Below are 27,953 nucleotides of genomic sequence, written 5' to 3'. Positions count from 1 at the left end.
CTGGAAATACCTAGTAGACATTGTTACGTAAGTACTCTAGGAAAAAAAATTCTTCTCTCTTAAAAGAAATGTAAAATAAAATAAAAAGTTATAAAAGACAGACACAGCCTATAACATAGCTTCGATTCATTCATATTTATTCTGTCATTTGTAGTTGAGTAAGCATCTTCTCTTCACAGAACAAGCACTAAAATATCAAGTAAAACTACTGAATACCTTCAGCCCTTTGTTATCATGTGGTAACAGGCACCAGAGAGTAAATCTAATTTAGGATGTTTACACATCCTGTTAAAACAATGTTTTAGTAATTTAGGCCACAGGACCTCAAACTGGGACTCTAAAAAGCTTGCCTCGGTTTGGAAGAACCAGATATTTTAGAATGGCCATTCAAAATCAGAAGCGCGCAGAAAAATACTTGAAGGTGGCCAACAGGGACAATTTTCATGCTCGCTGTCCAAAACCTCCACCTTGCCATAGAATGAGTTGCTTGCCTAAGGCTGCAAGCAATGAACTAAACCGCTCAAGATCCAGAGACGTAAAGACAAGAACTTATAACTATCGTATCAAAGAAATGAACAAGGTTCACTGTTTTCTCTCAAAATACATTTTTCATTTGCAGTTTACTTATCTCACAAGTTTTAAAGTAACTAGTCTTTTTTTTTCTTTTTTTTTCTTTTTTCTTTCTTTTTTTTTTAATTTTCCACAAGGTGGAAAACAGTTCCAGAACAAGGAATCCCTCTGTCCTCTGTAACAAAGCCTCAAGTAAAGAAAAAACTGGTTTGTTTGCAACATTTCTGTTTTCCTGATTTACTAATTCATAATAAAAGGTTTTTTCATCCTTGCCCCTCTTCTCTTCCTGTCCCCCTTCAAAAAAGAAGACAGTAAGACTACAGTGCTTACTTTAACTGGCTCAGTTTGAATCACAGGTGCTGGCATGGCTATGGCACTCTGGGCATAAAGCTGGTGATAAGTTGCTTGAACTCCATGATCAGAATATGGCTGGTATAAAAGCAAACAAGAATTTTATTTATTTACAAGAAGAGCAGCAAAGCTTGTTTCACATTGTTACGGTTTCGCAAGCCTTTCAGATACATTTAGACTCCTGAAAATTTCAAATTGTGGGCTAAATTAGTCTAAACTACTGACTGGTTAATCAATGACTTTAAAAATTGAGATTTCAAAATTGAAATCTGTACCACAGTTTTGGTGTATACATAATTTATTTAAATCAGTGCCACAAAGCACTTTCCTTGACAGAAGCAGCACACTTCTGTATCACAAATCCATCTCACTCAGCTACAATAGCACAGTGTTTAAATGAGTAGATTAGCATATTGAAACATCATACCCAGCATTTATCACACTTGTATTATTTCTATGTAAATATATTGCAAGTGCCTTTCTTTGAATTTTACAGTCTTCTGAATTTCCACATACAGCTTCCTTTAACATCAGCAAAATATGTACCTGTGAACTGAGAGCATGATACATCCAAATATTTGCCTTAACTAATTTCATGGGTTTTCTTATCGTTCACACGTTTCAAATGTCTCTGTATATAAGCTGATCAATATTTGATTTATGAAATACAAGAGTTAAAACAGTAAAATGGACAATAGAATCTATGGTTGCAAAATAAACACTGATGTTTACACATTTTCAAAAAGAAAAAAAAAATCCACCAACCAAAGTCTTTTATTACTGAAGAGCAGCAAGAACAACTTGGTAGGGAAACTAAATTGTTTAGGTGTGTCAGCATTTTTCATCAAAGAAGCTTGGAAAACCAGTTTTGGAACTTTACTCTTGTGGCAATAAAGTATTTAATTTTTGTAAAAAAAATTTCTTTTAATGAAGAATGACTTCAGCAAAGTATCAATTAATCGTAATATATTTTCAATTTTGTAATCAGCCTTATTGTACGTTATAATCTCTTAAAGATCAGAACTGCTGTTGATGGAGAAACAAAAAACTAATAGGCAAAGAAGAGTAGAATTGATTTAGTCATCCAACTATTCTTAATTCATTCTCACCTTCAGAATATTTACAAACTAGTTTCTACACACAAAGAAAAAGCCTTTCAAGAAGCTGATGTGGTTTGGCTAGATTAATTCGGAACTCGGAACACTCAGTTCTGTTTAAGCCCCACTTTGTTTAAACTTGTTTCTTATAAATGAAATACTTTGACTAGTCTTCATATTGCTGTCTGTCATACATTATTAGACTTTCTAAAATATATCAGAACCAAAGCATCCTCCTAGGAAACTGTGGAAGAGATGCTCTAGCTTCAAGACAACTGAAATTACTTAACAGCAGCAGTATGGATGTGGGGGGAAAAAGTAGAGGGAACAGTTGACATAAGTGCTCTGAACTACTTGCGCTTAAACTAAAAGTCTATGTTTTTCACTAGCAGATAAACATTTGAATTGCAAGTAAAATTTGTCATAAAAATACCTCAGGAACTGCAGCTTCCACTACAGAGAGAGGAGCAGGTATACATCCGCCTTCCTGGGTAATCTCTATTGGCTGATAAATGACTTCAGATGGATGCAGATAGAAGAATGAAGGTGAAGAGGCAGGAGACTGAAATAAAACACATCACTTCTATAAATTATGATTTACATGCTATAAGTCAGCAAAGCTTATTTTACAGTCTTCTTGCTACATATAAGTGAAGGTAAAGCCTTAAAGAAAGTGTCAAATTCAACTCTGATAACCTAAAGAAACTAACTGAGGGGGAAGTGGGCAGAAAAAGTCAGACAGCAAGACAAAACATAAAAATGTCCTCTGATCAATTAAAAACATGTTTTTTTTTTAATATTTACCTTTTAAAGAAAATTGTGAAAGAAATCCTAAAACTTTATAAAACTGACATTTACTCTGAAAACTGCAGAAACAGTAAAGTTTTTTTCTCTCGTAAAAAAGTTACATTACAAATAATAGAGCATTTTGTTTAAAGAAAAAAAAACACAGTATCTTTTGTAATGCTTAGGCTTACCCATACATCTCTACTTGTTCATGTATTAAAAATATTAAATTACAGATCTACTTTTCAAGGCATTTTTGGTTTAGCCAACGAGCTACCTGAACAGATCTTGTGTTTTTTCTCCTTATACCCAGAGGTAAGAGTTCCCTGGAAGAAGATCAGTTTGTTTCACTGGAAGGGCTAAGACAGAAGTTGAACAGCAGGACCCTGTAGTCCTGCTCTTAAAAAAAACGTACCCTGCAGCAGGAGCTATGAACAAGGCATCCAAAGTTTAGAAGACTATTATGTCATTGCCTACGTACAACACACCTAACACATTTCAGCACCCAGTTTTCAAAGTAACAGACTGATTAACAGAGTGGAACTGACCCAAATAGGACCTGGCCGCCTGCTACTAAGGTAATGAGGACATATCATAACACTTCAAGGTTAAGGGCCTTAATGCTCCTTCTAACTTCAAACTCTTCAAATCCCTTGAATGGCAAGATTTCCATATTAGCTCCTTTGCTATAAGGATCACGAAACCAACCAAACCCACAAAAAGTTAGGACGTCAGCAATTTCATGGTCTTCCTCCTATTGCAAGGGTCTGAGTCTAATTTCACCATACTTGCGTGTCTGGTTTTCAGAGTATTAGCGGAAATACATCACGGGGGTATCAGGAAGCTAGTTAACACTCATTTCTCCTATCAGGCAAAAAGTGGCAGTTTAACCTGGCTTCTCAGAACTAATGTTTGCTCTTCTGTACCCAGATATTTCAGTGAGGACAGGGAGAAAGAGCCTTTCTTTGTAAAGAATTTAGATTTGATACGTCAGTAAATGCTATCTTACGCCCTCTACTATATTTAAGTGTTGCAAGTGCGTGGTTAAAATACGGCAACTAGTATTTATTTCAACAGTGTTGTAACTAGTGGGAAATTTAATTTTATCATTTGATTTGAAGACAAACTATAACAAAAACTGGAAGAACACACTGTACCTTTAAACTAAATGCAAACTAACGGTAAAATGCTGCAGCTGTGAACTGTATTTTACCTGTGGAACACTCCACTGCCACTGACTTGGAAGACACTGTGTTGGTGCCTACATTGAAACAAAAAAAATTATTACTTATATAATTAAGAATATACGCATTCATACACCTTTCCAATATACTGCAGTCAACCCCCCCAAATCTTTATTCAAATCTTAATTTAAAAGATCAAAAATTAATTTTCATAAGCCTCAAAAGATTTAGGAACAGCTATCTTGTCAATTTCCACTCAAGCCTCTGCCTTGGGCATTTCTTAGCTACTGAAGTAATGAAACACTTAAGAAATGTTCAAATAGTGGAAGTGGCTGTCCAGAAGGGCTGTGGAATCTCCACTGCTGGAGATACTTAAAATTCAACGGTACAAGTTCCTGAGCAACCTGATCTAACGGCCCTGCTTTGAGCAGGAAGCTGGATTAGATAATAAAATGATGACAGATTACAAAAATTAAGGGTGGTACTAAGCCAGCTGTCCAGCAACACAAAATGAAGTTTAAATTTATTCAGTTTCCAGGTAGTTAGTTAGGCAGGAAGAAATTCAATTCTAGTGAAAAGAAAACCTTCAATGAAATTAAAATTTGCTTTATGTGGCTCTATTTTGGATTTTCTATTTGTTAAGAATAAACAGCACCGAGACAGTGCTGCAAATAAAATTGCATGGTTGGAAGGAGTCCTGAAACCCATCTCAAACAGATACCTGATAATGATACGTAGGAGGCTGATAAACCGGTTGAGCTACCATCACTGGCGAACTGGAAACAGAGCGTGACTTAAAACAAAACAAAACAGTAAGTTATAAGCCTTAATGTAGCAATTTCATAAACTGTCTCTCTTATTAGCAACAGACCTGAAGTACTACATGCTGAATAGTCCCCTCCCTTCTGCCAGGGGATTTACTTGCGCTGATTCTTCAAGACCACTGCTTCCAAGGGTTCGTTATTGATGAAGCAAAAGTCTTTTAGCACGTGTACTTACTCCTTTCCAAAAAGCACCTCTCTCTAAAACCGTTCACATGTCCTGACCATAGGTACATTTTACAACTCAGGGCAATTTAAATTGTCACTGGTGTGTTCTCACCCTCTCTGCAGCCCCAGCCTTATGTTCCCTTTCCCATTCCCTTCTTCTCACCAGCCCCAACATTCATCTGATCTGGCAATAAGCCAGTTTAGAGAGCTAAACCAGCTCAAAACTTACCTGTTTTTTGGGGGGGGCCAGTTTAGGGTCAGAAAACACCACTGAAAGAAAAGGGGCAGAAACAAACGGCCGGGGTAGACGACAACACAGGACCATGGACCTCTAGTTTTGATCAGTTAAAGCTACTTTGTGTAATTCCCCATGTCACGAAACTCCCTCATTCTTGCAAATATTTAAGAAAGAACAGCCTCAATGCTACTCTAATTCATTCCATCATATGAAAACACAGGATGCAACACGGAAAAAAAAAAAAGATTCATTTCAGACCATTAAAAAGTTACCCATTTCAAAACTACAATCAAAAAGGTATTAATACCTTCAGTATAGATCACACTTTCTAAAACCTCAATGCCGCTGTTTTTTAAATTCTTGATATAGATACTTTCCTAACAATGAAAGTGAAGAGTATGTAAAGAACTGAGACCAAAATAGGCAGTACCATTTGTAATTGGAAACATCGAGCAGTATATGTTTGAAATGTAATGGACCTGGGCCAAGGCATCCGTGCCAAAGTTCAGTACAAGAACACAGTAAAAATATTCGTGGCCTTTTCCAACAGGCAGGATTTGAGGAAGTTCTCTAAAACTACTGAGCATTAACAAAAAGGCTTTCTAAAACACAAACAGGTATTCATGCCTTTCCTCTAAAGCTGACGGGGCACTATGAGGTTGTCAATCACAAATGTCATTCCCCCTGGGAAGAGCAAACAGCTTAAAAATTACAATAGAAGTGATTAAAACAGAGGTTAATAAATCCTGAGAACAAGATTCTACAGTGCCAAAATAAACACCTACCATTACTGGAACAAGTATGGACTAATAAATAAAAAAAAAAAAAACTTTCCCAAAAGAGAGATGAGGGCAGTAATAGATTCCATTGAATTTTTCCTAATACGTGAAGAGATTTTGCATTCATACATACAGCCTCAGCAAATGCTGCTTTTACAGAAATTAATAGGGATGCATATTCTGCATTGGTCCTGTATATTATGCAGTGTTTTAATCCCTCCCTCTCTCAAAAAACTAAAGTCACTGACAACCTTCCTGTACCTGACAAATAATTCTGTCCGATTTCCCCAAGCCCAGTTACACGATATAGTTCATCTATGGCATTATCTTCCTCCTAAAATAAGAGTACTCTTGAAGAGTACATGTAAGATGCCTCAATTTCACTTTTGCTTTGTTGATCTACCATTTAATTTTCCTCCCATCCTCAACATAACAGTTACTGCAGCCAAGAATTCCATACTCAGAAAGGAATAATAATGGAGTCAATTAAAGGTCACAAGGATCAACTCCTCTGTATTAGTTAAAAAAAAAAAAAAAATCTTCTGGAGTAGGGACTCAATTGATTCTGAAGTGGTTTCTATTCAGAAAATGGCATCAAAGCAAAGGCCCCTGCAGAAGAACAACAAACTTAAGCAACTTCAAAAAACACACAAAAAAGAATGGACTGAGAGAAGGCAGTCATTTAACCATCAAGAAAAAGGGCATAGCTAGACAAACCCCAAACAGGGGAGACTTGTATATCTTGGACTGATCCTGGTCCACAGAAAAGCAAATATACAAAAATAAATTACTTACAGGCCACGGCTGTGTAACAGAAGCAACTTCAGGAGTATGAAAATAAGCCACTCCATTGTGATAAGTATAAGGATATCCAGTTGAAGTAGTTAAGTACATTGTTCCAGCTGCTGGCATTACGCTAGATCCTGAAATTAAATTTTTTTAAAATGGTTTGCTTACCAATAAAATATTATTTTTTAAATATGTAAATCACATTAAAAAAGAAATCTAATCTTCAGAGAACCGAAACTGACACTCAAAGGAAAGAGCATGGGGCAGAGTGTGCCTAGTGCTATCTCAGTTCCCTCTCAAACACAGAATCTTGAAAGCAGATGGTCACAGGATAACACAGGTAGATGGGAAGGAGTGCAGAAGATGACATGCATGTCAGCTACTAAACACAGACAACTCCAATTACCAGCAAATATATGTTTTTTTTGAATCTTCAAATGTCCACAGGTACCTTCAAATTGTGGGAGATTTTTCATTGGTAACCTCCATATATGAATATTTAGCTGAAACAGGATCCAAACACTAGAAACAACAGAAGGATTTCATTACAAAAATGCAGCCTGGTTTCTCAATGCACAAAGATTGTGTGTTTCTGTGATGGCACACTGTCTGGTAGAAATAAGAAATAATATTCAGATATCAGCAAGAGGGACACCTTTCAGCCATGGAGCCATCTCTGCATGGGCTATAACCGAGTGTGGTTTGATCCCAAAGCAGAGTTCCGTCTCCACAGCCCTCCAACAGATACTGACAGTAATCATTATTCAAATAAAAGGATTTCCATCCCAATGCAGAGGTCATTTAACTTTCTCAGATATTGCCTTGGGGATCACCTAGATTTCATTTCTGTCTGGATTAAAAAACAAGAATTCACCTCCCCCTCCCCCCCCAACAACTGTCATGTTTCTCTAGAAGCTTCATATCAAACATGAGGACAGGTTTCAGTTTCAAATATATGAGACTTCTTGGAAAAAAAAAAAAAATCAACAGTAAAAATAAATTCAAATCTCTCACTGAAACAGGAATCTTGAAATCACATTAAAAAGTAACATACCATGGAAAAATTCAAACAGCAAGAACACAATGTAAAGATCACTGAACAGGCTTTAGTTTTCTCATCTTCCTTCCAAAGGTAACTGCCACCCGGAAATGCCATTTTATGTACTGGCCCAAGACTGAAGAGATGACTAGAATGCTAAGTGAATGACCAAGAAGGCTGTTTATGGATGGTAACAGCCTGGCCGACTCCTACAAAAGTTTGAGGACTCCTGAATACAATAAAGCAAAAGCACTATACAATGGAAGGTCATAGGCCAAAATGGCCCGTGTCAGGTTAACTTTAAAATGGACCTGAGAATAATTGGAATACTTCAGTTCCAGCAAGAAAACTAGAATAGTAGTTACTGGCATTTGAAATGAGGAGACGCCAACAGGATACCCTGGCCAAAAATCCAGTCCACTATGCCAAGTACGTTGCACAGAATGTTCTGCTTCTGTTGAAGATCTCCCTGGCAAATGGAAAGGCAACATGCTCCATCAAACCCAACAAGCCCACCACGACAGAAAAACAAAACAATCTGGGAGAGGTAGAGCTATCTAAAATTCTCCCAGCTCACAACAACTAGTTATTCTTCTTCCAGTTGTTCAAGTTTGATTTGTGCTTCGCAGTTTTCAGAATGTTCATTTTCATAGTCCTTGGTGCTGGAGAAAAGCAAGCAGAATCTCCCTGATGATGCTCCTGGCCCATAGTAAGGGAAAAGCAGATGCTCTTATGGCTTTCTCTTCAACTCTGGGTGCCATGGTATGAGCCAAAAGTTTCAACCTTAATTTGTGGGTGAAAAAGTTTGTTTTTTCCAAGTCAAGACAGACTTTCATTATTTTTGCCCCTACTTGCACCGAACAGGAAGAGTAGCATAAAACCTCTCCTTCTCAGTTGCTGTCTTCTCTTACCTGGGCAACCTGAAACAGCACAACCACCACAGGTGTGCTGACTGGAGACCTCTTTTCCACAATGGGGAGAATTTCCCAAAGGGCTGGGTAGTAGTCTTGGAACCCTTAAAACTCATGGACTGAACATGGTTGAACTGTTTAAAAAGGCCCTATTCAAAAGCCTGTGAGGAACAGCAGTACCTGAACGTTGATTTTCAACCCACTTCTGGAAAAGACATGGGATATTAGATACCTAAGGCTGAAGATTTTTTTTTTTCTTTATTTCTGCTCCCCTAAACTGAAGCTTAGGATATCTGATCACAACCTTAGGGCAGCTGCTTGCTCCCACTGAGATACGTAACACAGAAACATTGCCTGCCCCTACCAGTCACAGCCTGGATAAACAATCTGTCACTGTCTTGATTCTGACACCTGCATTTGTGACCACCCCGGACAATACAAGAAAAGGAAAAACTCATACACTCACAGAGTCAGCAAAGGATAGGAGCTCCTCACAATGAATCTAGGTAACTGCTGGTGAGTGAGCTGATAAAAAAAAAAACACTCCACTGGGCATAGCGTACTCTATTCGTATGTCAGACTTGCACGGTGTTAATTGTGAAAATAGTGATCCTCCCAACATGCTCAAATCTTAGCACAAAAGGTAGTATGATGACAGCAGAGCTGAAAATTGTAAAACTTAGAGGAAGAAAGGTGCTAGATTTCAGCTGCACTGGAGAAGACAGCAATAAATGAGACTAAGGGGACTATTCCTTCAACTCTACTAAATACAACAGAGCACAAGCCCTACAGTGGTACTTGCGAGTCTAGGTTTTCTGGCTTCACAAGTCTCAAAAGGAGCTGCAATAAGACAGTGTTACTCATCCTAGTGATTACATTAGTAGGCTGAGCATGAGAACAAATATACTGAAATCAGATCCTGGGATATACTCCTACACGTCAGTCTCATCACGTACCACAGATCTACCGTAGGCTTGAACTGGAGGTGGCAGAGTCAAACAGGACCAGTTGGTACTGACTACAAGAACAGATATCTCAAAAGGACTGAGTAGCTGCCTTCAGAATATGGTTTTGAAGGTTTTCCCCCCCCCCCCCATTTCCTTAGGTCCCAGACTTAAAATGCACAGTCAGTGATATGCCCCCCTCTTCTAATCAATACACATGTTCAGCATGAGTCAGAGGAAGGAAACACCACTAAAAATCTGGCAATGCAATGGGAAAGTCCAAGTCAGAGATGGACAGGGAAACAAAGCACAGCAGAAGACATGCACAGCTCCTTGATGATGACAGAGCAGAGATCATGCTGAATAATTTCTAAAGGAAAGAAACTGTACAGCTGGAACCAAGCGCTCCGTTTCCCCTGGGCAAATGCTACCTCATTGGCTTAGAAGGGAGAAGGACGTACCCATACATATGAGGAGGAGAAAGGAGTGGGAAATATGTTCTGTCTTGAGTGAAAAATGCATCTACAGCAACACCGTTAACGTACACATGGACTGTTTCTCATCAATAAAGTGAGAGTATCAACAGCTAAAGAAAATTTAAAAATTCAACTAAAATTCTTCAGTATAGTCCTCAATTGGAAGATGAGCAAAGGTTTGTTTCAACTCTTCCAAGCTATACCAAAAACTAATACTGAAGGCAAGTACAAGTTACGTCTCGGATATACAGCCCTTACTGAAGAATAACAAAACAGCATGCACAGCTCAGTCAAAAAATTGCTAGATCTTAGCAAGCGGTGATCTACGTTCTGAATTTTCAGCAGTGTATTACAGAAATAAAATAGCCCCTGGCAGATGGGGAGGGTATCTTCTCTAGAAGCAAATCTGTATAATACAAAGGTCTCCCCCAGAAGAACATCTTGCCACTATACTTACCCAAAATAAAGAACAGCCATGCGGCAAAGAAAACTTTCAATACTCCTCTAATATAAACGTTCAGCCTAAGTACTTTGCTAGAGAAGGAACCCAGAGCCATTACCTTACAACAAAGACTTGTAAGAACTAAGCAGTGACTACAACCATCCACTCCTTACAGTTTTTACTATAGAAAGAAAGGTGCAACAGTCCTGAGAGATTTTGCTCATCCAAAATCAGTATCAACCCAATCAACCAATCAGCAAAACCCTCTCTATCTTGTAGAATCTGTGAGGACAGTCTACCTAAGCGTTTAGATTTGAGGCTCTGCCTGGCAACTGTAAGTGGCATACCATCATTCAAGAGAGAAATTTCCATTCAGCTTGTACCCTAGATATATAATTTTTTCCAAGAAATGATATAAAGAACACATTAAAAGAGATAAAAGAACCAAAGATCATCTATCTATTTCTTAGAACACTTCCACTGGTATGTATTTACCTCCCCTACTGACTATTCTACGTGTATGCCATGCACAGCATTAAAGCAGTGCAAGACTAGGCACATTCTGGTTAAAAATTTATATTCATAATCACACTTACATACATAACATACAAACATAAGTGAAAATACATACGAGGAATCCCTATTTGCTGTTTTCTTATTGCTGGACCAATATTCAATTTCTTATCCTTATAATTAAGTTTTTCAGCCTAGAAAAAAAAAAAAAAAAACGGCATTCAGTATTTGTATTTTCTACATATATCTAGGCATCCAAGAAATTAAAATCAAAAGTAGACAAGCCACATAGTACGTTCCACCCCTCCCCTGCCTTTTACTTGCAGTGTACCTCAAAACCACAAAACCGTAATAGCTCCTCTTCTATCCTAACCTTAGACTTCATGTAATCAAAAGTAATTTCAAATATTCTTTACTCCAAACGGAGCCTCCTGACTAACAATGGATAACTATCATTGTTAGTTTTTAGTTTTACGTTTGTCCTCATGCAGTCATGCATTTAGTGCTTTTATAAAAGCATATGTGTACAAAAACAGACAATTTCAAGTATAAAGATGAAATTTCATTTCTCATGATTGCGACATATTTTGTAAAAGATGACAGCAACAAATAATTATATGGAAAGGACCAGATTATAAGGACTGAATACAGAAGTTCTCATATTCACTTAGGACTGCCTTAAAGCTTACTTGCATCCAGGCTAACAAAATATAAAAGCAGGCTAGAACAAATATACCAGTAAAGTTGAACTGTAGCAGAAGAACTCAAAAAGCGCTAGCTACAGAAGAGTAGAACTACACTGTCTTCTAATTCTTTTGCATATAATAGAAAGTAGATGTCATATACGCCATGTAAATAAAACAAAAATTTTGCCTTTCTTTGGAACTCAAAATAAGCACAGTACTGTTAATATAATGAGAACAAAGAGGGCAAATAACCAGTTTTTTTTTTTTTAAGCTATCAGACTCTCTTTAATACTGCTTTGTCAAACCTAAAAGAATAAGAAGGTCTGCTACCATGAATAGTTACATAAGAGTATGTATGCAAAACACTACCATATTACAGTTAAGTTTTCACTGTTAGAGCTGTAATTTCTGTAGTAGGTAGACAATTTATGACTTAACTTAAAGAGGAATATAGACAGAAATATAGTTAGAAATCTCATCCAACAAAAGGACAATAGTTAGATAATCAAAATACTTTCTTCATCTGGGCCCAGTTTAGCAAAATGGTTGAACACCTGTATGTAAAACAAAGTCCCACCCTTGGAATCAAAAACTAGGAAGAGGCTAAACTATTGTGTTGAATTTGGGTCTTCATAAAAAAAAGTATTAACGAGGGCAAACATACCTACCTAATAAACATAGAGCAACCCCTGAAAAACAGATGAACATTTCGGTCAAACTGCTTCCCAACACAGGCTATAAGAAGAAGATCCTTCCCAACACAATCTTTTTCACTGATACGATCCATCAGAATTTAGATTGCTTTCATATATATACATACATATATATATAGATATGACTCTCAGTTAAGAAAAATATCTAATGTCTATGCACTTCTTTGAAACATTTAATACAGCACTGCATGAGAAATTACAAGTGATTCTAGCGAAAACAGGGATGAATATGAAAAGCTGTGCCGGGAAGAGGTAGCGTTAGAAGTGATAGTATCTGGCTGGAAAGAAGATGCTGGTGAAACTCCTCAAGGTCTGTTCTTGAGATTTATCCAATTTAACACTTTCATCATAGATTAGAACATTAAAAAAAAAAAAAAGCTGAAGAAGTTACTGATGATACAAAAGTAGGAGGCAAAAATCAACGCTGATGATGATCAGAATATCATACAAAAAGTACAGGATGACCCTGAAGACACCAGTAATGTAAATGAGATAAAATTCAATAGTACAAAATGAAACATCATTCATTTAAAGCAAAATAAGTTATTAAAGCTTGGGAACTCATCAACTGAAAGCATCTGAGAAAGAAAGACCTAGATACTAATTGACTGTAGAATGAATATGAGACAGCAGTATGATGCGCATTGGTGAAAAAGGTGATACAATGGTAGGATGTCCAAGTCAAGATATTTTCAGTAGACAAAAAAAAAGCATTACTATCATTGAATGAGGCACCAGGAAGGCTTTACAGTCAACAGCCTTCCGGTCACAACAGAGGAAAAGCGCTAAACCTTTTTCAAAATGGTCCTCAGAATCATTGGTACTCTCATAGTTTATAGAGGACACAGACAACAAAAACTGGTAAAGAAAAATAGGTGACTTGGGAAGTTCCTTCCTATTTTCCTCTCTCTGTTCTTCTAAGCTCCACACACCTATATTTTTTAAAAGCACTCATGAGGATTTCATTTAAAATGTCCCGTTATTTTTAATTTTCATATGCAAAATTTCAACACCCGTTCAGTTTCTCAACATTTTCAACAGCTTTACACTTGGAAAGGACAATTTACAAGCCTCGGGTACTATTTTCTGGTCTTCTTTCTTTCAGATACCTTCATGTATATAAACAGGTCCTGACTGATAGACCTATCCAACCAATTCCAATCAGACCATGGAACATAAATTTTCAAACATTAAGACGTGAGGAGCCAAACTATGACCCCTATCTCAAGAAAGGTTCTGTTAAGAACATTAAAATGGTAACCTAGCTAAGTGCAGAAGCAACAATTACGTGACATAAAATGAGCTTCAAGATTTCTCAAGTGAATCTAATTATTCCTAAGAAGAGTGATGTCAGCTCTCACAATCGAGCATGTCAGAATAAAAGACAGCAGTTATCCTTCCCAACTCCCCACAAAATCTTCGCAATGACAAATTTTCTACTGAAGCATATTAAAGCAATTGTGAAGGATAACGAGTAATTAGCATGCACCAGAACTACTACTTTATGGAGTACGTAAAGGATGAGAAAGTAAAGAATGTTTGTCAAAGTCTAGAGCTCAACTATGAGGTGACAAGTCCCTTCTCCAGTTCCAGAAGATCGCAGCATAAATCCTCCCTTTGATCTGTCTGAGCCATTGTCTTAACTATGTGGGATGAAAAAGGCATAATGACCAACCTTACCTGGCAAACCTGACCAAACCTACCTGGCAAATACAGGACCAAGTTACTGAGTGACTTACGTGAAATGAAATATTTTATTTAAGAGATAACCATAATGGGGTGACTACTGTGAAATTAAGTATTTCATTTAAGAGATAATCATAATGGGGAATATTGCTTACCTCTTGTAAAATCTTTTGTGCATCTTCTTGGGTTTCAAAAGTGATGAAGCCATACCTAAATAAAAATCATAGGAGCTAAGTCTCTGGACTTCGTATTTTCATATTTATATTGCCTATTAATGCTTATATATATAGTACAAATGACATTAAAAAAGTAAACTGATGGAACAAAATCAGTTATTTAGAAATAACGACTGTAGAAACAACGGCAATCCCTGTTATAATCTGCCTTCTGATAAGTTTAAATACATGATCGTATGCTATTGTTTCCATGCAGTGAACGAGTAGCTCAGTTAAACAGCTACTCAAAACGTTCTGTATTATCTTCATTACTCAGTGTATGTCTATATGTCTTTAATTCCTTCATTTCTATCAGATAGATTTTGATCAGAGGCTCTCATTAGTTATGGGTGTCCAAGATGAGACACTTGGAATACGATTTTTTTTTATTATACTGCACTTCGTATCTTCACAGCATAGCTCCCATCCACGTCAGTGACACCTGTGACTGCTCTACAGTTCTACAAGTACTACCCAGAATATTAAATTGGGTTCTCGGAAAAAGTAGCAGTGCTGAGACAGTGCTCATCTGTGAATTATTCTTTTATAGGACATGACTAGCATTAAACTGTGTACTGTATCACTTGAGTACTATGGCGCACTCAAGGACAAAACAGTCTCATATTTTATGACACAGTACTCCTCTTTTACCATACCCCTTCTAACTGCTGCAACAAATTCAACAGGCTATTTCTACATTGAACTTCTGCTATACCCAAACCCCTCAAATCATCCCTGGAGAAATCTAGGCCAATGAATGCGGTAGTAAATTGAAAAATTATATTTTTAATAAGTATCTCATTATTCCACTAAGAGTGTGTGCTGTTAACACATACATACAGAAAAATTTGAAATGTCTTCAAAATGGGCTTTAACTTCTTGAAATTTCAATAAATCTTTCATGAAGCCTTTTAATGATTTTGTGTGCGTAATTTCTTAGGTCTGTGTGCTCATTTCTTAGGGTCAGACTACAGGAGCTACCAAAAAGTCCTCTGTCATTCCAGCCTGCAGATCAGATTTCGCAATACATATATCATCACTCCTTGTGAGCATTTTCATGCCCATTTTAGTATACAGGTTCAGTAACACTCGGACCAGCTATACCACTAAATCTCTGGGCCTTTGCTATATTCCCTTCTCTAACCAAGTCTGGAAACGTTTCCACATCCAAAGACCACAGAAGTTAGTTTCCTGACTTGGGATCTTACCTACAAAGACTTTCCATTCTATATGCTATCTGGACAATAAACTAATAGACTTAATTATACAGAAATTTAGGTTATGTTGGACAAGTGACAAAACTCATTCCTATCAGGCTTGTGCTTGGATTTCAGTTAAAAAAAAAAAAAAAATCACTGAAAGCAGTTCTTTTCTGATATCTTTATTGCAAAGTGTATGTCAGTAATTGTAACTGTGTAATAACTGGATATTCTTGGATTATTTTATTATATGGACGTGTATACTGTAAGTCTCAAATACTGTTTTGAATTTAGCAGAAGAGTAGGAGGCATGGGCACACAACTGGGACCAGGACCAAGCCCAACATGCCATGTAGGAATACTCTATGCAGTTAAGACCTGCAGCTCAGGGTGCAATTTACTGACATACATTAACGACTGACGGTACTAAAATTATGAGATACAGACATCATGGGCCTTCTGCTCTCAAGAGCTCTTCTGAACTAAGAGAATGTACCTTATACGTGAAAAGGCTCATGCACATTCCCTTCTGTTTCAATTCTCTTTCCATTAGATTTCTGTCGCAGTACTGTTCCCTGTATTACTCGCTTGCCTTCAGCATTTTCTGGGTTCTAACAGTGACCTTACTCCCCAACGAGCCTTAATCTTTCTCCAAATTTACTCTTTGGCTTTTCGCTCTTCTCATCATTTATTTACAGTCTTAGTCCCCTCTCTGCAGTCATGATTTATTCCCAGATTTGTCCCCTGTGTTCTTGTCCCCAGAATCTTCACACAAAGTAGCAGCATAATCGGATGTCTCTCACCTCTTCCTTCATTTTCAGACATCCTTCCTCACTGGCTCTCAGAAGAAGAAATATATAGTTTAAGTATTCAAATTACCCTTCTAGGATTATCTATTTAAACTAGTATCGCTATTAAAAAAAAAAAAAATCAGGAAGGACTATTAACATTTTTTCCTAATTATACACTGCTTTATCTTACATAATAATGATATAACTACACAGTTTTACAGTTAGGCAAATTAAGAAGGCATTTCTATGTAGATGTTTAAGAGCAGATTTTTGCAGGTACAGAATAATTGGGACTATCAATGACATAATAATATTCTGAGCTATGAAAGTCAGAATCAAGTTTACTACGGTCCATTTTCTGTTACATTTGCAACTTCTACAATATGCTTACTCTACTATACCAACCCCTTTGAAACTCCAGCTCTGTCATTTACTATCTTCACCTCCTTCACACAGCCATACTGGGCAAAAAACTTCCTTAGGTCATTTTCATTAGTCTAGTAAAGTAAATCAAGAGAAGAAAAATTGGTTTGCAAAGACAATCAATGAATATCCTTTGAATAAAGTTAACCACAAACGGATTATAATCCTTGATGCAATTTGTGGGGAAGAAAAGAACGAGCGCGTACACATGTTACAGTAAGAGAGCAAGAGAACAGCCTCATCTTTTAATTCCTCCATTTTCATATTCAGCAGTAATGCTAGAAACCCACTAAAATAATAACATTTGTATGCTAGTGGATTTAGATAACAACTATTCCTTTATAGGTAAGATTAGTGAAGCAAGTTAACTACATCTGAATTTTGGTTTATATAAATTATGTATTAGAACAGTTTACAATATGAAACACATCATTGTGATGTTCTCGAGCTTCAAAACATCAGAGTTACGTAGGCTTCTACGAAGAACACGCACAGGTCACACAAAAGAAACCATCATTAAGTCACAAAGACTTAATGATCAAGTCTGTAAAAACACTGTGATCCTTCTTTCTAAAGTATATTAAATATAAGACCCTGGACACACAGAACGAGACCCCCCCATATGGAACTCCCCATCACAAATCAGGCAAGAAAAGGTGCTTTTAATGGAGAACGAGCTGAATACTTTTGGAGGAAACTGTTCCTGATGTAAGCACCTGAAGAAAATGCACAGTTGGACTACGTGAATACTTTTCTCTGCCCTCCGTGAATTAGTTTTCCTTAACAATGCTTAGTGTGGTGTTTAGGGCACTGTATTCTTGAAATCCACACTATGGATTTTAGTGTTTTGTTCTGGATCGTCCTTTGTTAATACTATACCTAGTGCTGGAAGGAAGTGTGCTGAAGTGTATGGATCTCTATACACCTCAAGCAACTTCTATATTCATCTACATATTTCCTTATTTTAAGGAAGTATACCAGAAGTACTATTGTACTTTTAAGTAGCTCATTTCTTATTGGTTTTAAATGTATACATACAATTTAGCAAAATCTTCTCTTGCACATCCAAAGCTTATCAGCCTTATCTGACTTCGGGAGGCAGGGAGAAGGGTTAAAAAAAAAAAAAAAATCTCACCAACAACAAAAAAATAAAACAAATAACCCTCCCTCCCTCAAGTTAAAGTAACTTTTATAACTGGAAAGAGCATTATGTTAACACATTTTCTGAATAACTCTACTCTCAAGACATTTTTACAAAAAAAAGTAAAAAAGGCTTGCTAAAGCTCTAAGTCCAGAAGAAAGCACTGATGGTAGAAGACTGCGTAATCTCCCTCACTGATTCAAGTTTTCATGATACCATTAGAAAATACACACCCGCTCTTAAAGTATGGGGAGTAATGACAAACCTGAGCTGATCTGAACAGGCAAAATGCACCTCAATGTTTCATTAAACCTCAGTAATCATCTCTTCTCCTTGAAAACTTCCTGCACCAATCCCCAAGCAACTATCAACCATGGAAAAGTTAAAAAACAAATAAAATAAAATAAAAAAAGTGAAAGGAGTCCAGAACCACTCTCCTGGATGGATGATCACACTTGACACCTGAACAGAAGCATAAAGGTCTGTATATATAGGAACACAAATTCAGCCAAACAATTGATAGCATACACTGTAAAACTGTTTTATATAAGGTAAAGCACTCTCACATCATTGAGCAATTAAAAGCATTTATAGCGTACAAAAGACTCAGAGTAAGACTTATCCTTCCCTTAACATTTTCTCCTTTAAATACCGGAACTTATCTGCTTAGAAATGAAAGCCCTATAGGCAAGATTCCTCATTTCTGGGAGATTATTTCAACCACAATCTTGTAAGCTGCAAATATTACGTGCAGCTTCACCAGGATGAGAAAAAGAATCTATGATAAAAATTGTTAAAACCTACAATACTCGGAGGCACAGCCAAAGAGCCCTGAAGTCTGTGATCAATGCAGAAAGTTCCATTCAACACCTACAGGATGTGGAGAATGTATATACACAAGACCATAAACTTCAGAACTCAAAGGTTTATCTGCAGAACAGTATATTGCTGAAGGAAAATAAGAAGAAAACACTGTTATCAAAGATTCATAGGCACGTCCACAAGCGTGGTATCTAGAGATTTGCCAGAAAAAAATTCAGGATTTGAGACCTTTCCTTCTCATGACAGGACACAAAGGCGCTTACTAGATTCTTAAGAAAGGCTAATGTTGAGCCTTCATTCAGGTCAAAGATGCACAGCATCCAACACTAAAGAAAGATTGCTTCAGATCTATGTGAAAAGTTACCCAACTGTAAATTTAAGTTTTTCCTACAGCTTTAACAGTCCATTTCTCTCACTGAAATAAGACGCGAGATGCTTTCTCTCACAAATAGGAATCATTGCTAAAGGTGCTGAACCAAATCGAAGTGTCTGGCAAAATGGTAAGAGATAAAAGACTGAAAACCAGATCGCTTTTTGGGAAGAAGCGTCCATTTTTCAAACACACTCACACACAAATTGTCATCTAGTTTTGAATCTTTTTCAGCTAACTTGAACAGGAGCCTTTGAAGAAAAATAAAGGAAAAACCCAACAATGCTCTTTGGCCATCAGATTTCTGATAAAAAAACAATCCAAGACCGACAGATACATATCCTGCATTTCAACAAAAACTTAAGGCATCTGAGTTGTAATAAATGGAAAGGTTGCTAAAATGACTACAGAGGTTTCATCCCTTCCACTTCCTTTCCCAACGAAATCTATCTTGTTAACGTTTACAGATACAAGCACACATGCTTTATACCTGTGTCTCTGAAAACATGTTGAAGACTCTTAAATGGATTTTGACCTTTCAGCAACTGAACCAGAAAGTTAAGAGATCCCTCAGAATGCACAGTAAATATAACGATTAATAAGAATACTAATACGTTGCACAAAATAACGTTTCAACCTTTTAAACTTCAGTGAAGACAAAACAGTGAGACAGGTCTTTTTATAGCACTAGGAACTTGCTTACTATCAACACAAAGAGATACTGTGCATCTTTACTAAAGCCCAAATACACTGAAGACCTTGTAGAACATCTCTTGAACTACGAAAACCTCCATTTGAATTGCCTCAGCCAAATGAGCCAGAAGATCCTGGAAGTTCTTGTATTTATTATGCAAGATAGTCTGAGTAAACTGTCATCCTTTCTCCTCTTCATCTGAGTCAGTGCTCGAAAGGTCCTCAGCCTAGGAGGATTAAGGCAGAGAAGATATTGTTGGTGGGCACAAAGGAACAGCTAAGCAGACCAAGAATGTTTTGCAAAAGTCAGTGACTTTAAACTCGTTATCTAAAGCTGGAAGAAAGAAAAGCGAGCGCAGCTGGTGTAAAGGTCCGGTGCATATCCCACCACAAATGCTCAAAATGACTGAAGAATATAAGAATGGCCCACTTTTTGCTGACATCTAAAGCTTTTAGAGCATATGCAAAGGCACATGCAGTCTAAGAGTTAAGATCAGTACTAGCAAATTGCCCAAAGGAACTTTAATATTTAAAACAAACATTTACTTTAAGAAAATGACTATGAAAAATGAAGAATACACACTTTTTAGTTTCTTCTTTGTATGAACTGAAAGAAAAAGGGCTGGACAAACTGAAGCTATTGATATTTTTTATGTTTGCAATCTATAATAGTGTGTTTATGGTGTATTAAATTACACTCAATGCTATATGCAATAAAGAAATTCTACATACATTTCTACTAGACCTGCTTATTACAAAGGACTTCTTTGAAAAGAATAAACATTTCTGAAGAACCAGCATATCAGTAATTTATAGCAGCTCAGGGTACAAATAGTCAACTTAGCGACAACATTAGGCAAGTCAAGATTTAAAGCTTCAGTCTCTATTATCAATTGAAACATTACAGTGAAAGCCTCTTACCACCTGAACACACACACATATGATCACTTCTCTCTCACATTTTTCCTACTGAATTTTATAGAGTTATAAAATATCAGTTAGAAGCAAAGTTAGTAAAAAAAAACAAAAGAACAAAAAAAAAATACCTTAAAATCAATTCCTCCAACAAAGATGCGATTAGGAATAACTGTTCCAAACCTCGGGGCACTGGTTGAATTATTCAAAAGCACTGGGGACACAGCGTTGGGAGACGGAGATAGAGATTCTGTTTGCATCTGATTTGTGGTCTGCTGATTGAAAGAAAATATTTTCAAAGAAATTTTCAATACCTTATATTATATAAGCCCTTAAATCAAAAAATTTTAAACAGAAGACACATTTGGAGTTTTTGGGGGACCAAGCGAATGCTGTATAGCGGTGAACATTAACCACATTTATTTTTATTCAGTATCCACTTCAGCAAAACCTTTAAATGTATAAGCTTAGTTTTAAACATTTCAGTAACTTTTTGAATAAAAATACTCACTGTTTGCACAGCTGAAATTTGACTTATTTTTTAATATCATTCTGAATTACATAGAGACTAAACCCTAATTCTTCTTTTTTTCTTATGCTTGCACAGCACCCAGCTGTATGAAACCTAAATTATGATTTCTGTTTCAGATTAATTTATAGCTATTACAGGCCACTTACTTTAAGCCTATATGGAAAGGCTCTAAGTCAGACACCATCAGGCAGTTCACATAATTCCAACGTGCATCTCCAAACATAGATCTATAAAGTTGTTTGCTGCAATAGCTAGGGCTTGATTTTCTGCACACTGAGCACCCATAATCCCATCACGTAAAACCAACATGGGGGCAGGCGCTCCTTACGTCTGACCAGAAAGGCAGTTGAGGACTCCAGTTCAGTAGACTCACTTGGTCCATACACACAGCGCAAAGTGACCCTAAAGGAAATTCTCTCTGCAAAAGAGGAACCAAATGCTCTTGCCCCAGTAGGGGAGAGGAACGCAGCATGTTTGGAACTTCGTGAAACCATCGTTAGTGAAGTCTGCTTGACGTTTTAACTTTCATCATGCTTACATCTATGAATAGTGAAACAATACAGACTTTCATGTCATTGGAAAAATCTTTTCAGGACACATTACTTAAGCTGCCCTTAGGCAGTCAAACCTAACTTTGAGATGACAGCTGCAAAGCAGCCACCTAGCACTGAACACTAACTTCTCTAACAAGAATTGCAGTAGAGGCTTCAAAACTATTTTTGCTGCATTCAAGTAAACTTGTAAGTTTACTTGTGTTCTGTACTGGAAGAGAAAGAATCAATTTATTCTCAGCTGTGATTTTACTCTGCAAAACTCTGCTATCTGCTTGATGACCTGAAATAATATTTTCCATGAAAAATAAAAATATACTTTCCACCATGTGTATGAAACCTGCCAATCCCTTCTCCTCCTTCCCCTCCCCACACCAAATCTGGACAGTAGCACCCCAGACAGTACAACTAAAGAAGGAGCTCAAAGTGAACCACAACAAGCTGGCATAAGGTACAGATATGAGTAATAGTATGATATAATAGTAAGCAGAATAGTAAAAACCAGAATTAAGAATCTGGGGCTCTTGGGCTCCTTTACTGCATTTGAAAGGATTCCATATTTTTTCCTATCATAGCACTACTGCTAAAATTTGTAGCTGCGAAGCAAAAGACAAGAGACAGGAAAGCACTTTTTAAAATTAGAAAGCTACTGCATCTAATACAAACTTCTTTCCACTTCATGCAGTATCCTATCTTCTAGTTTCCACAGGAAACTAGAGCAGAAATTGAAGTCCTCTTAAATGGGTCTTCTCACAGAATCTCCCATTCATTTACACTATTCTACTTCCCAATTTTATTGGTCTCATCTATTCACAAGATAGCACCTTGCCCTTGTGAGCAGCACTTTCTGATCTCTGCTTTTAAGCATTCCTGCACAAAACCAAATCCCTTGTCTTTGGGAGAACACACATAAAAATGAAGGCTTAAGGCAGACAGTTATAGTGAAGGGAGAAAGGGAAAGATCAATTATGAGAAGGAATGTTAGGAAAAAAGTTGTATTTTGTTTGCCTTGCAAGCCCTCTAGAATTATTTGATATTTCCATAGCTACCTGAGAATTAGTGTTATTAACTATGGCTAATTTTTAATGTCATTGTTTCGGATACCTAAAAGACAATAAATCTAGCTTACTCCATGCCAGTTTAGTTTTGGGGAAGATAAAACCCTTTCCAAATTTACTATAACATATACATTTGTGGCAGAGGAAAAATCCAAATCTTTAACCCGACCTATTCAATATAAAGTATGTCTTCCTCCTGCAGGGAATATTATCCCAGAGCGATTGAAAGCATAAAGCCAAGAATATTAAACTTCTTAACGTAAAAGAAACACCACGCTTCAACATAAACAGATAATTATTTTATAAATAACTAAATCCTCTAAGCTAGCAGCAGGCTGGTCCTGTACCTGCTACGACATGAAATGCTCAGCTTCGCCATCTAGAGGAACGGTTATTAACCACAACAAGAAAAGAATAGCTAGGCCCTTGTGCTGAAGGAACACTTACTTGAGTGAGCTCACTAATTCTTTCTAAAATTAAACTTCATTGTTTTGGTAAAGTTCTTGGGGAGTTGACATCAATACAACATCTGAACCCCCGATTCTCAGGCACCCTAGCAATCTAGTCTTTCTGCCGTGCCTGGGTTTTGAATAACAGCTGGCTGGTTCTCAATTTAACAGTTAAACCTACAGGTAACCACAACTTAAATATATCCCTCTAAATAACCAAGAACGGAGAAAACTCCTCTGATAACTCTAAATTGCTTTTTGAGAGGATGCAGAAGGGTGCTTCTCATCTACCCTCTGGTTTAATACTCATTTAAATAAAGGAGTCTGCAACACGTACAGAGGCTAAAGTATACCAATATGCTAATACAACAAATGTTTTAGCCTCTTCTACCAGTCTAGCTGAGGCTCTGGTGACAAGATGACCGATTCAATGTGAAAAACACAGCTGATGTAGTAAGCAGCTTCGAACTGGTGGGTGTTGTATTTTGAAGGCCTATTTCATCTATCCAAGGATTTAAAAATCTTGTACTTCCCTAAATTGCACTGCTCTTTGGATTCTTAGGCAACGATAATGACTTATACTATTCCCTCTCCCATCTGTGACTAGCTGTGATGTTTTTAGATGACACAAATCTTGTCCCAACACTCAGCTAATTAAATACACTGTGGTACGACTAAATTTGATGGATATTCAGCAGTTAACGAGCGTTAAGAAGAAATAACGTAAACAGCAATATATATATACACCTAGATAGAAGGAGATACCACGAACCGTGGACTACAGCGGCTCCAAATCTGTTGCTGCGTACCAGCAAAGGCTCTGATACTACAGCTTATCAATCTTCACAGGTAGGGCCAATCATTCACAAAATAACCTGACACAAACTAGGCAAAGCTGACCTACTACTGTAAATTATTCCCAGCATCTACAGATTCAAGAAAGGATAACTGAAAGGCCTCATCCAAAAATTCTAATATTTTTAAACAAAATTTGGCTTACGTTCTGAAATCTGTTTAACATGTTAAACAGCACACAGTGTTCTGTTCAGGAGTGATCATCTTTCTCTGCGCAAAAATTACATTCAATCTGAATCCCATAATAAGGGACGTAACATAATCCTTTTAAACATAATCCTTCCAGATAACGTAAATCCTACATTAGAGCAACCATACTGGGTCAAACCAAAGCCCCATGCCCACGCAGTCCACTGGATTTTGACACTTGTGAAAAATGAAATGGCTACAGAAAAAAAGAAGAACAGGGCACACACAGAATACCTCCCTCTGAAGTATTCTTCCAACTTCCAAGTGCCTGTGGCTCTGGTACATCTGTGTAAATAACTCACAATTATTAGCAATTATCACGTATTACTTACGTGATAAACATGTACCGTTCACTGAGGGTCAAGTGATTTTGCATTTTTTGCACTAGTATGAACAAAACTCAGTAACGTCAGTAGTAAGCGTCTAACCCGAAGAAAAAAGCATTTTACATTTTAATGTAGACTATTCCTTTCTACACGTAATCTTGGTCGTCACAACGGTACCTTGCAAGAGAGGGATCTCGTACAACCAGGTCCAAATTCAGTAAGATAACCGTCATCATAACATAAAATTATAAATACTTTAAAGCTGCATGAACTTCCTCTCTTGAACTGAAATCCTGGCGGTCTACTCGTATCAAAAGGGCAATACTCCTCAGAAAGTCATTTCCATCACCTGTGGTGTGCAGACACAACTTCACTATTATTATCCTCAGCCCCTTGTTATGGGAGCACTGTGTGCCTCACACTATCCGTACTGAGATTAGTCTTTCCTATGACTTTTCCATCTCCTGCAAAGTTCAGAAAGGAAAGAAAACCCAAAAAAATTATCGAAATTGAAGTTGTCATCTGTTATATACTAATATTACATTCACCAGTCTCAAGTAGATAGTGGTAATGTGGAAAATACAGCGTCCTGGCCTCTGCTTGCCACCAACTCTCTCTGTTCATAAACTGCTTTAGTAATGAGAAACAGGGAGAGCTCTCCTCAGCCCTTTCTGGACCTTGTTTTGGCTGCACTGGATGCTCTTGGCACATGCATGTGACACAATCTTAGACCCACAGTCCTGAAAGCTTTAGAAGAAAGAAAGTCTTCTGTAGAGAGCAACCTTAGAAGGACGATGAAGCAGGTTACTTTCTTCATCTGTTAAAATGGACACACCATTTTATTTCTGTAATTATCTGGAGACTGTGCTTAGAAATACATTATTAAAATCTAACTACGAAAGTAATACTTGACACCACAACAAAAAACGTGTTCCTTATCTCAAAGATCTCCCATTTCACTTTCCTACACAAGTCTTAAGAATTTTAAGTGCCTCACATAAAAAAAAAAGAAATGAGTAATTAAACACATCAATTATGAACTCTCTTATACAGTATAAGAAAGACTTTTTAAAAAACACTGAAACTTGCATTTTGACAATTCGCTTAAGCGGTGTTTCCTTGCCTTAATGCCATTGTAGCAGTAAGAAAACAGGATAAAAGAGATCTTTATGCTAAGGTCCTATCACTTGCCTAATCATTCGTGCATTTATGCTTTTTTTAAAATTCACTTAAGTTTTCATCATCTGACTTTTAAAACACTGTATATACACAAATCCAACAGATCTGCTATGCCTGACTTAGTACGTTTGGCAACTGTTCTTTGCCAGCACTGACAAGTTTTTATTTTCATGCTGAATACATCCACGGTCAGAAAGCCGCTACACGAAACCACGCAAAACCAGGGGACTGCTTCCACCTTCCGATAAAACTCCTCCTTCTCTTTACCGCCTCCGTCTTACAACGTCGAAAGTTAAGTCATCGGCGTCTCCCAGGTATTTACTGTGTTGCTCCTGCAGCTATGTACGTGCCGAAAGGACAGCGGCTCCGCTGGGACACCCCAGCTAGCCGCATCTCAACGCGAGGCGCCGGCGGCGGCGGCTCTCGGGCTGCAGGAAACGCGCGGGAGCGCTCAGCTCCCTGCGGCACAGGCCGGCTGCGCTCCCCAAGCCGTTACAGGCGACAGCCGCCGCCCTCTCCCACAAAACGGCCTTCCCAAGGGCTGTGCCGGGCGCCACCGCAGCACAGCCGCCGTCGGGCGCACGTTTAGGGCACGGGGGGGCGGACGGGCGGGCGGACGGGCAGCCCCGAGGGGGGCCGAGGCCGCCCGCGCCCGGCTCCTCTGAGGCGGCACCAACCGCCCTCAGGCGCGGGGGCGGCGCGCGCTGCCCCTCCCCCCGCGCGCGCTTTTGGCGGGAAAGCCGTGCCCGGCCGGGCCGTGCCCAGGGCCGCCCTCGCCCCGGCCCCTCAGGGCGAGGGACGGGCCGCGGCGCCGCCCTGCCCAGCCCCGCCGCGCCGCGCCGCGCTCCCCTCCCCTCCCGCAGGAGCGGCTCCCCCCGGCCCGGCCCGGCCGCCCTCGCTACCCCGCGCCCGCCTCGGCCCGCTCGTCACCGTGCCGTCGGGCTCCATCTGCGTCCGGGCGCGGCCCCGCGGCCCCGCCGCACGTTGCCGGCACGCGTCTCGCTCCTCGGCGGGCGGCGGCGGCGCAGCGCGGGGGAAGGGCGGCGGGAGGCGATCGGGCGGGCCCGGGAAGCGGGCGGGGGGCGGGGGCCAGCGAGCAGCCCAACCGCCGGCGCCCCGGCTACTAGGGGGCGGCCCTGAGGGGCGAGCGGGCCCAGGCGCGCGTTGATACCAGGGTTGAGGGACGAAGCCCGGCGCAAAGTGACCCGGGAGGGACCCAGCCGCCCCCGCGGGGTTCCCCCCCTCCCCGCCCCGCCGCAGCCGCCGGCTGCCCCCGCCGGGCCCCGCGCCCGGCACCGCCCCGCGCCCCCCCCCGCCCCCGCGCCCCGGCCCTATCGCGGCGACCGGGCAGCCGCTGCCCCGCCGCGGCCGGGCGCCCCCCGCCATGGCCGGCACCTGCTGGCGCTGTCAGTCAGCGGCCGGGCGGCCGCCTCGGCGCCTCCCGGGGCCGGGGGGGCCGCGGTGCCCCTGCCGCCGCGTCCCCAACTGCCGCCTGCGCGCTTCGTCCCGCTCGCACATGCCAGGTGCCCTGAAAATAGCTCCGCTGCTAAACCGCCCTTGGGCCGGAGCAGCTCCGCATCAGCCTAAGACTGGCAGTGCTTCCCGGGTAGCTTTACAGCAGGGACCTCCCTCTTGAGCTTAAAGAGCTGCCGGGCGGTCGGTGCTGCTGCGGTCCTGCGCGGTGTCTTGCCTCTCTGGTGCTGCTGCGGCTTCTGCCGCTTCCCGCAGCGTTATCGTTATCACGGCGAATTACTTAAAAACTACTAAATCTGCGTCGGTAACAGGTTACCGCTTAACTCTTAGTAGTGATCTTTTTAGCTCTCTGAGAAACCCATATAAAAATAAAGGCAACTTCAGCCCAGCTGGTGAGGTTCTTAGAAAGAAATAATGGTTGTTTTTAAAATACAGAGTTCTGCTGAGTTGTATTCACTGACCTACTTTCATGAACATGCATCACACAGCAGCAAAGCTTATCCGAAGAACAGCACCACGTTTTAATGATCTGCGTGGCAGAACGGGCCACGTCTTTCATGTGCTTCATATTGGGAGTTG

At 39.3% G+C, this 27,953-nt stretch overlaps 1 protein-coding gene across 3 annotated transcripts in view; it reads right to left on the bottom strand.

Moving 5' to 3' along the window:
- The window catches only part of BOLL (boule homolog, RNA binding protein), a 38,064-nt gene extending 11,103 nt beyond the window's left edge, over positions 1-26,961 (bottom strand). For 2 of the 3 annotated variants that reach the window (XR_011141848.1, XM_068948230.1), the window contains exons 1-10: positions 26,832-26,961; positions 20,894-21,034; positions 16,804-16,895; positions 14,349-14,403; positions 11,227-11,302; positions 6,790-6,917; positions 4,710-4,781; positions 4,018-4,065; positions 2,452-2,580; positions 901-999 (exon numbers count right to left, since the gene is read on the bottom strand). Coding sequence is in view for 2 of the 3 variants with exons in the window: in XM_068948230.1 (XP_068804331.1) it covers positions 901-999; positions 2,452-2,580; positions 4,018-4,065; positions 4,710-4,781; positions 6,790-6,917; positions 11,227-11,302; positions 14,349-14,403; positions 16,804-16,895; positions 20,894-21,034; positions 26,832-26,849 (858 nt within the window). In the remaining variant the exon portion in view is untranslated. Of the gene's footprint in view, positions 1-900; positions 1,000-2,451; positions 2,581-4,017; positions 4,066-4,709; positions 4,782-6,789; positions 6,918-11,226; positions 11,303-14,348; positions 14,404-16,803; positions 16,896-20,893; positions 21,038-26,027; positions 26,386-26,831 lie in introns of those variants that run through there. The other variant, XM_068948231.1, reaches the window with a different exon arrangement.
- Positions 26,962-27,953: the final 992 nt, after the last annotated feature.

Source organism: Struthio camelus, chromosome 6 (genome assembly GCF_040807025.1).
Source record: "Struthio camelus isolate bStrCam1 chromosome 6, bStrCam1.hap1, whole genome shotgun sequence".
NCBI classification, from domain to species: domain Eukaryota; kingdom Metazoa; phylum Chordata; class Aves; order Struthioniformes; family Struthionidae; genus Struthio; species Struthio camelus.
Note: the sequence above shows the minus strand (reverse complement) of the source record. Positions and strands in the feature narration are given on the sequence as shown.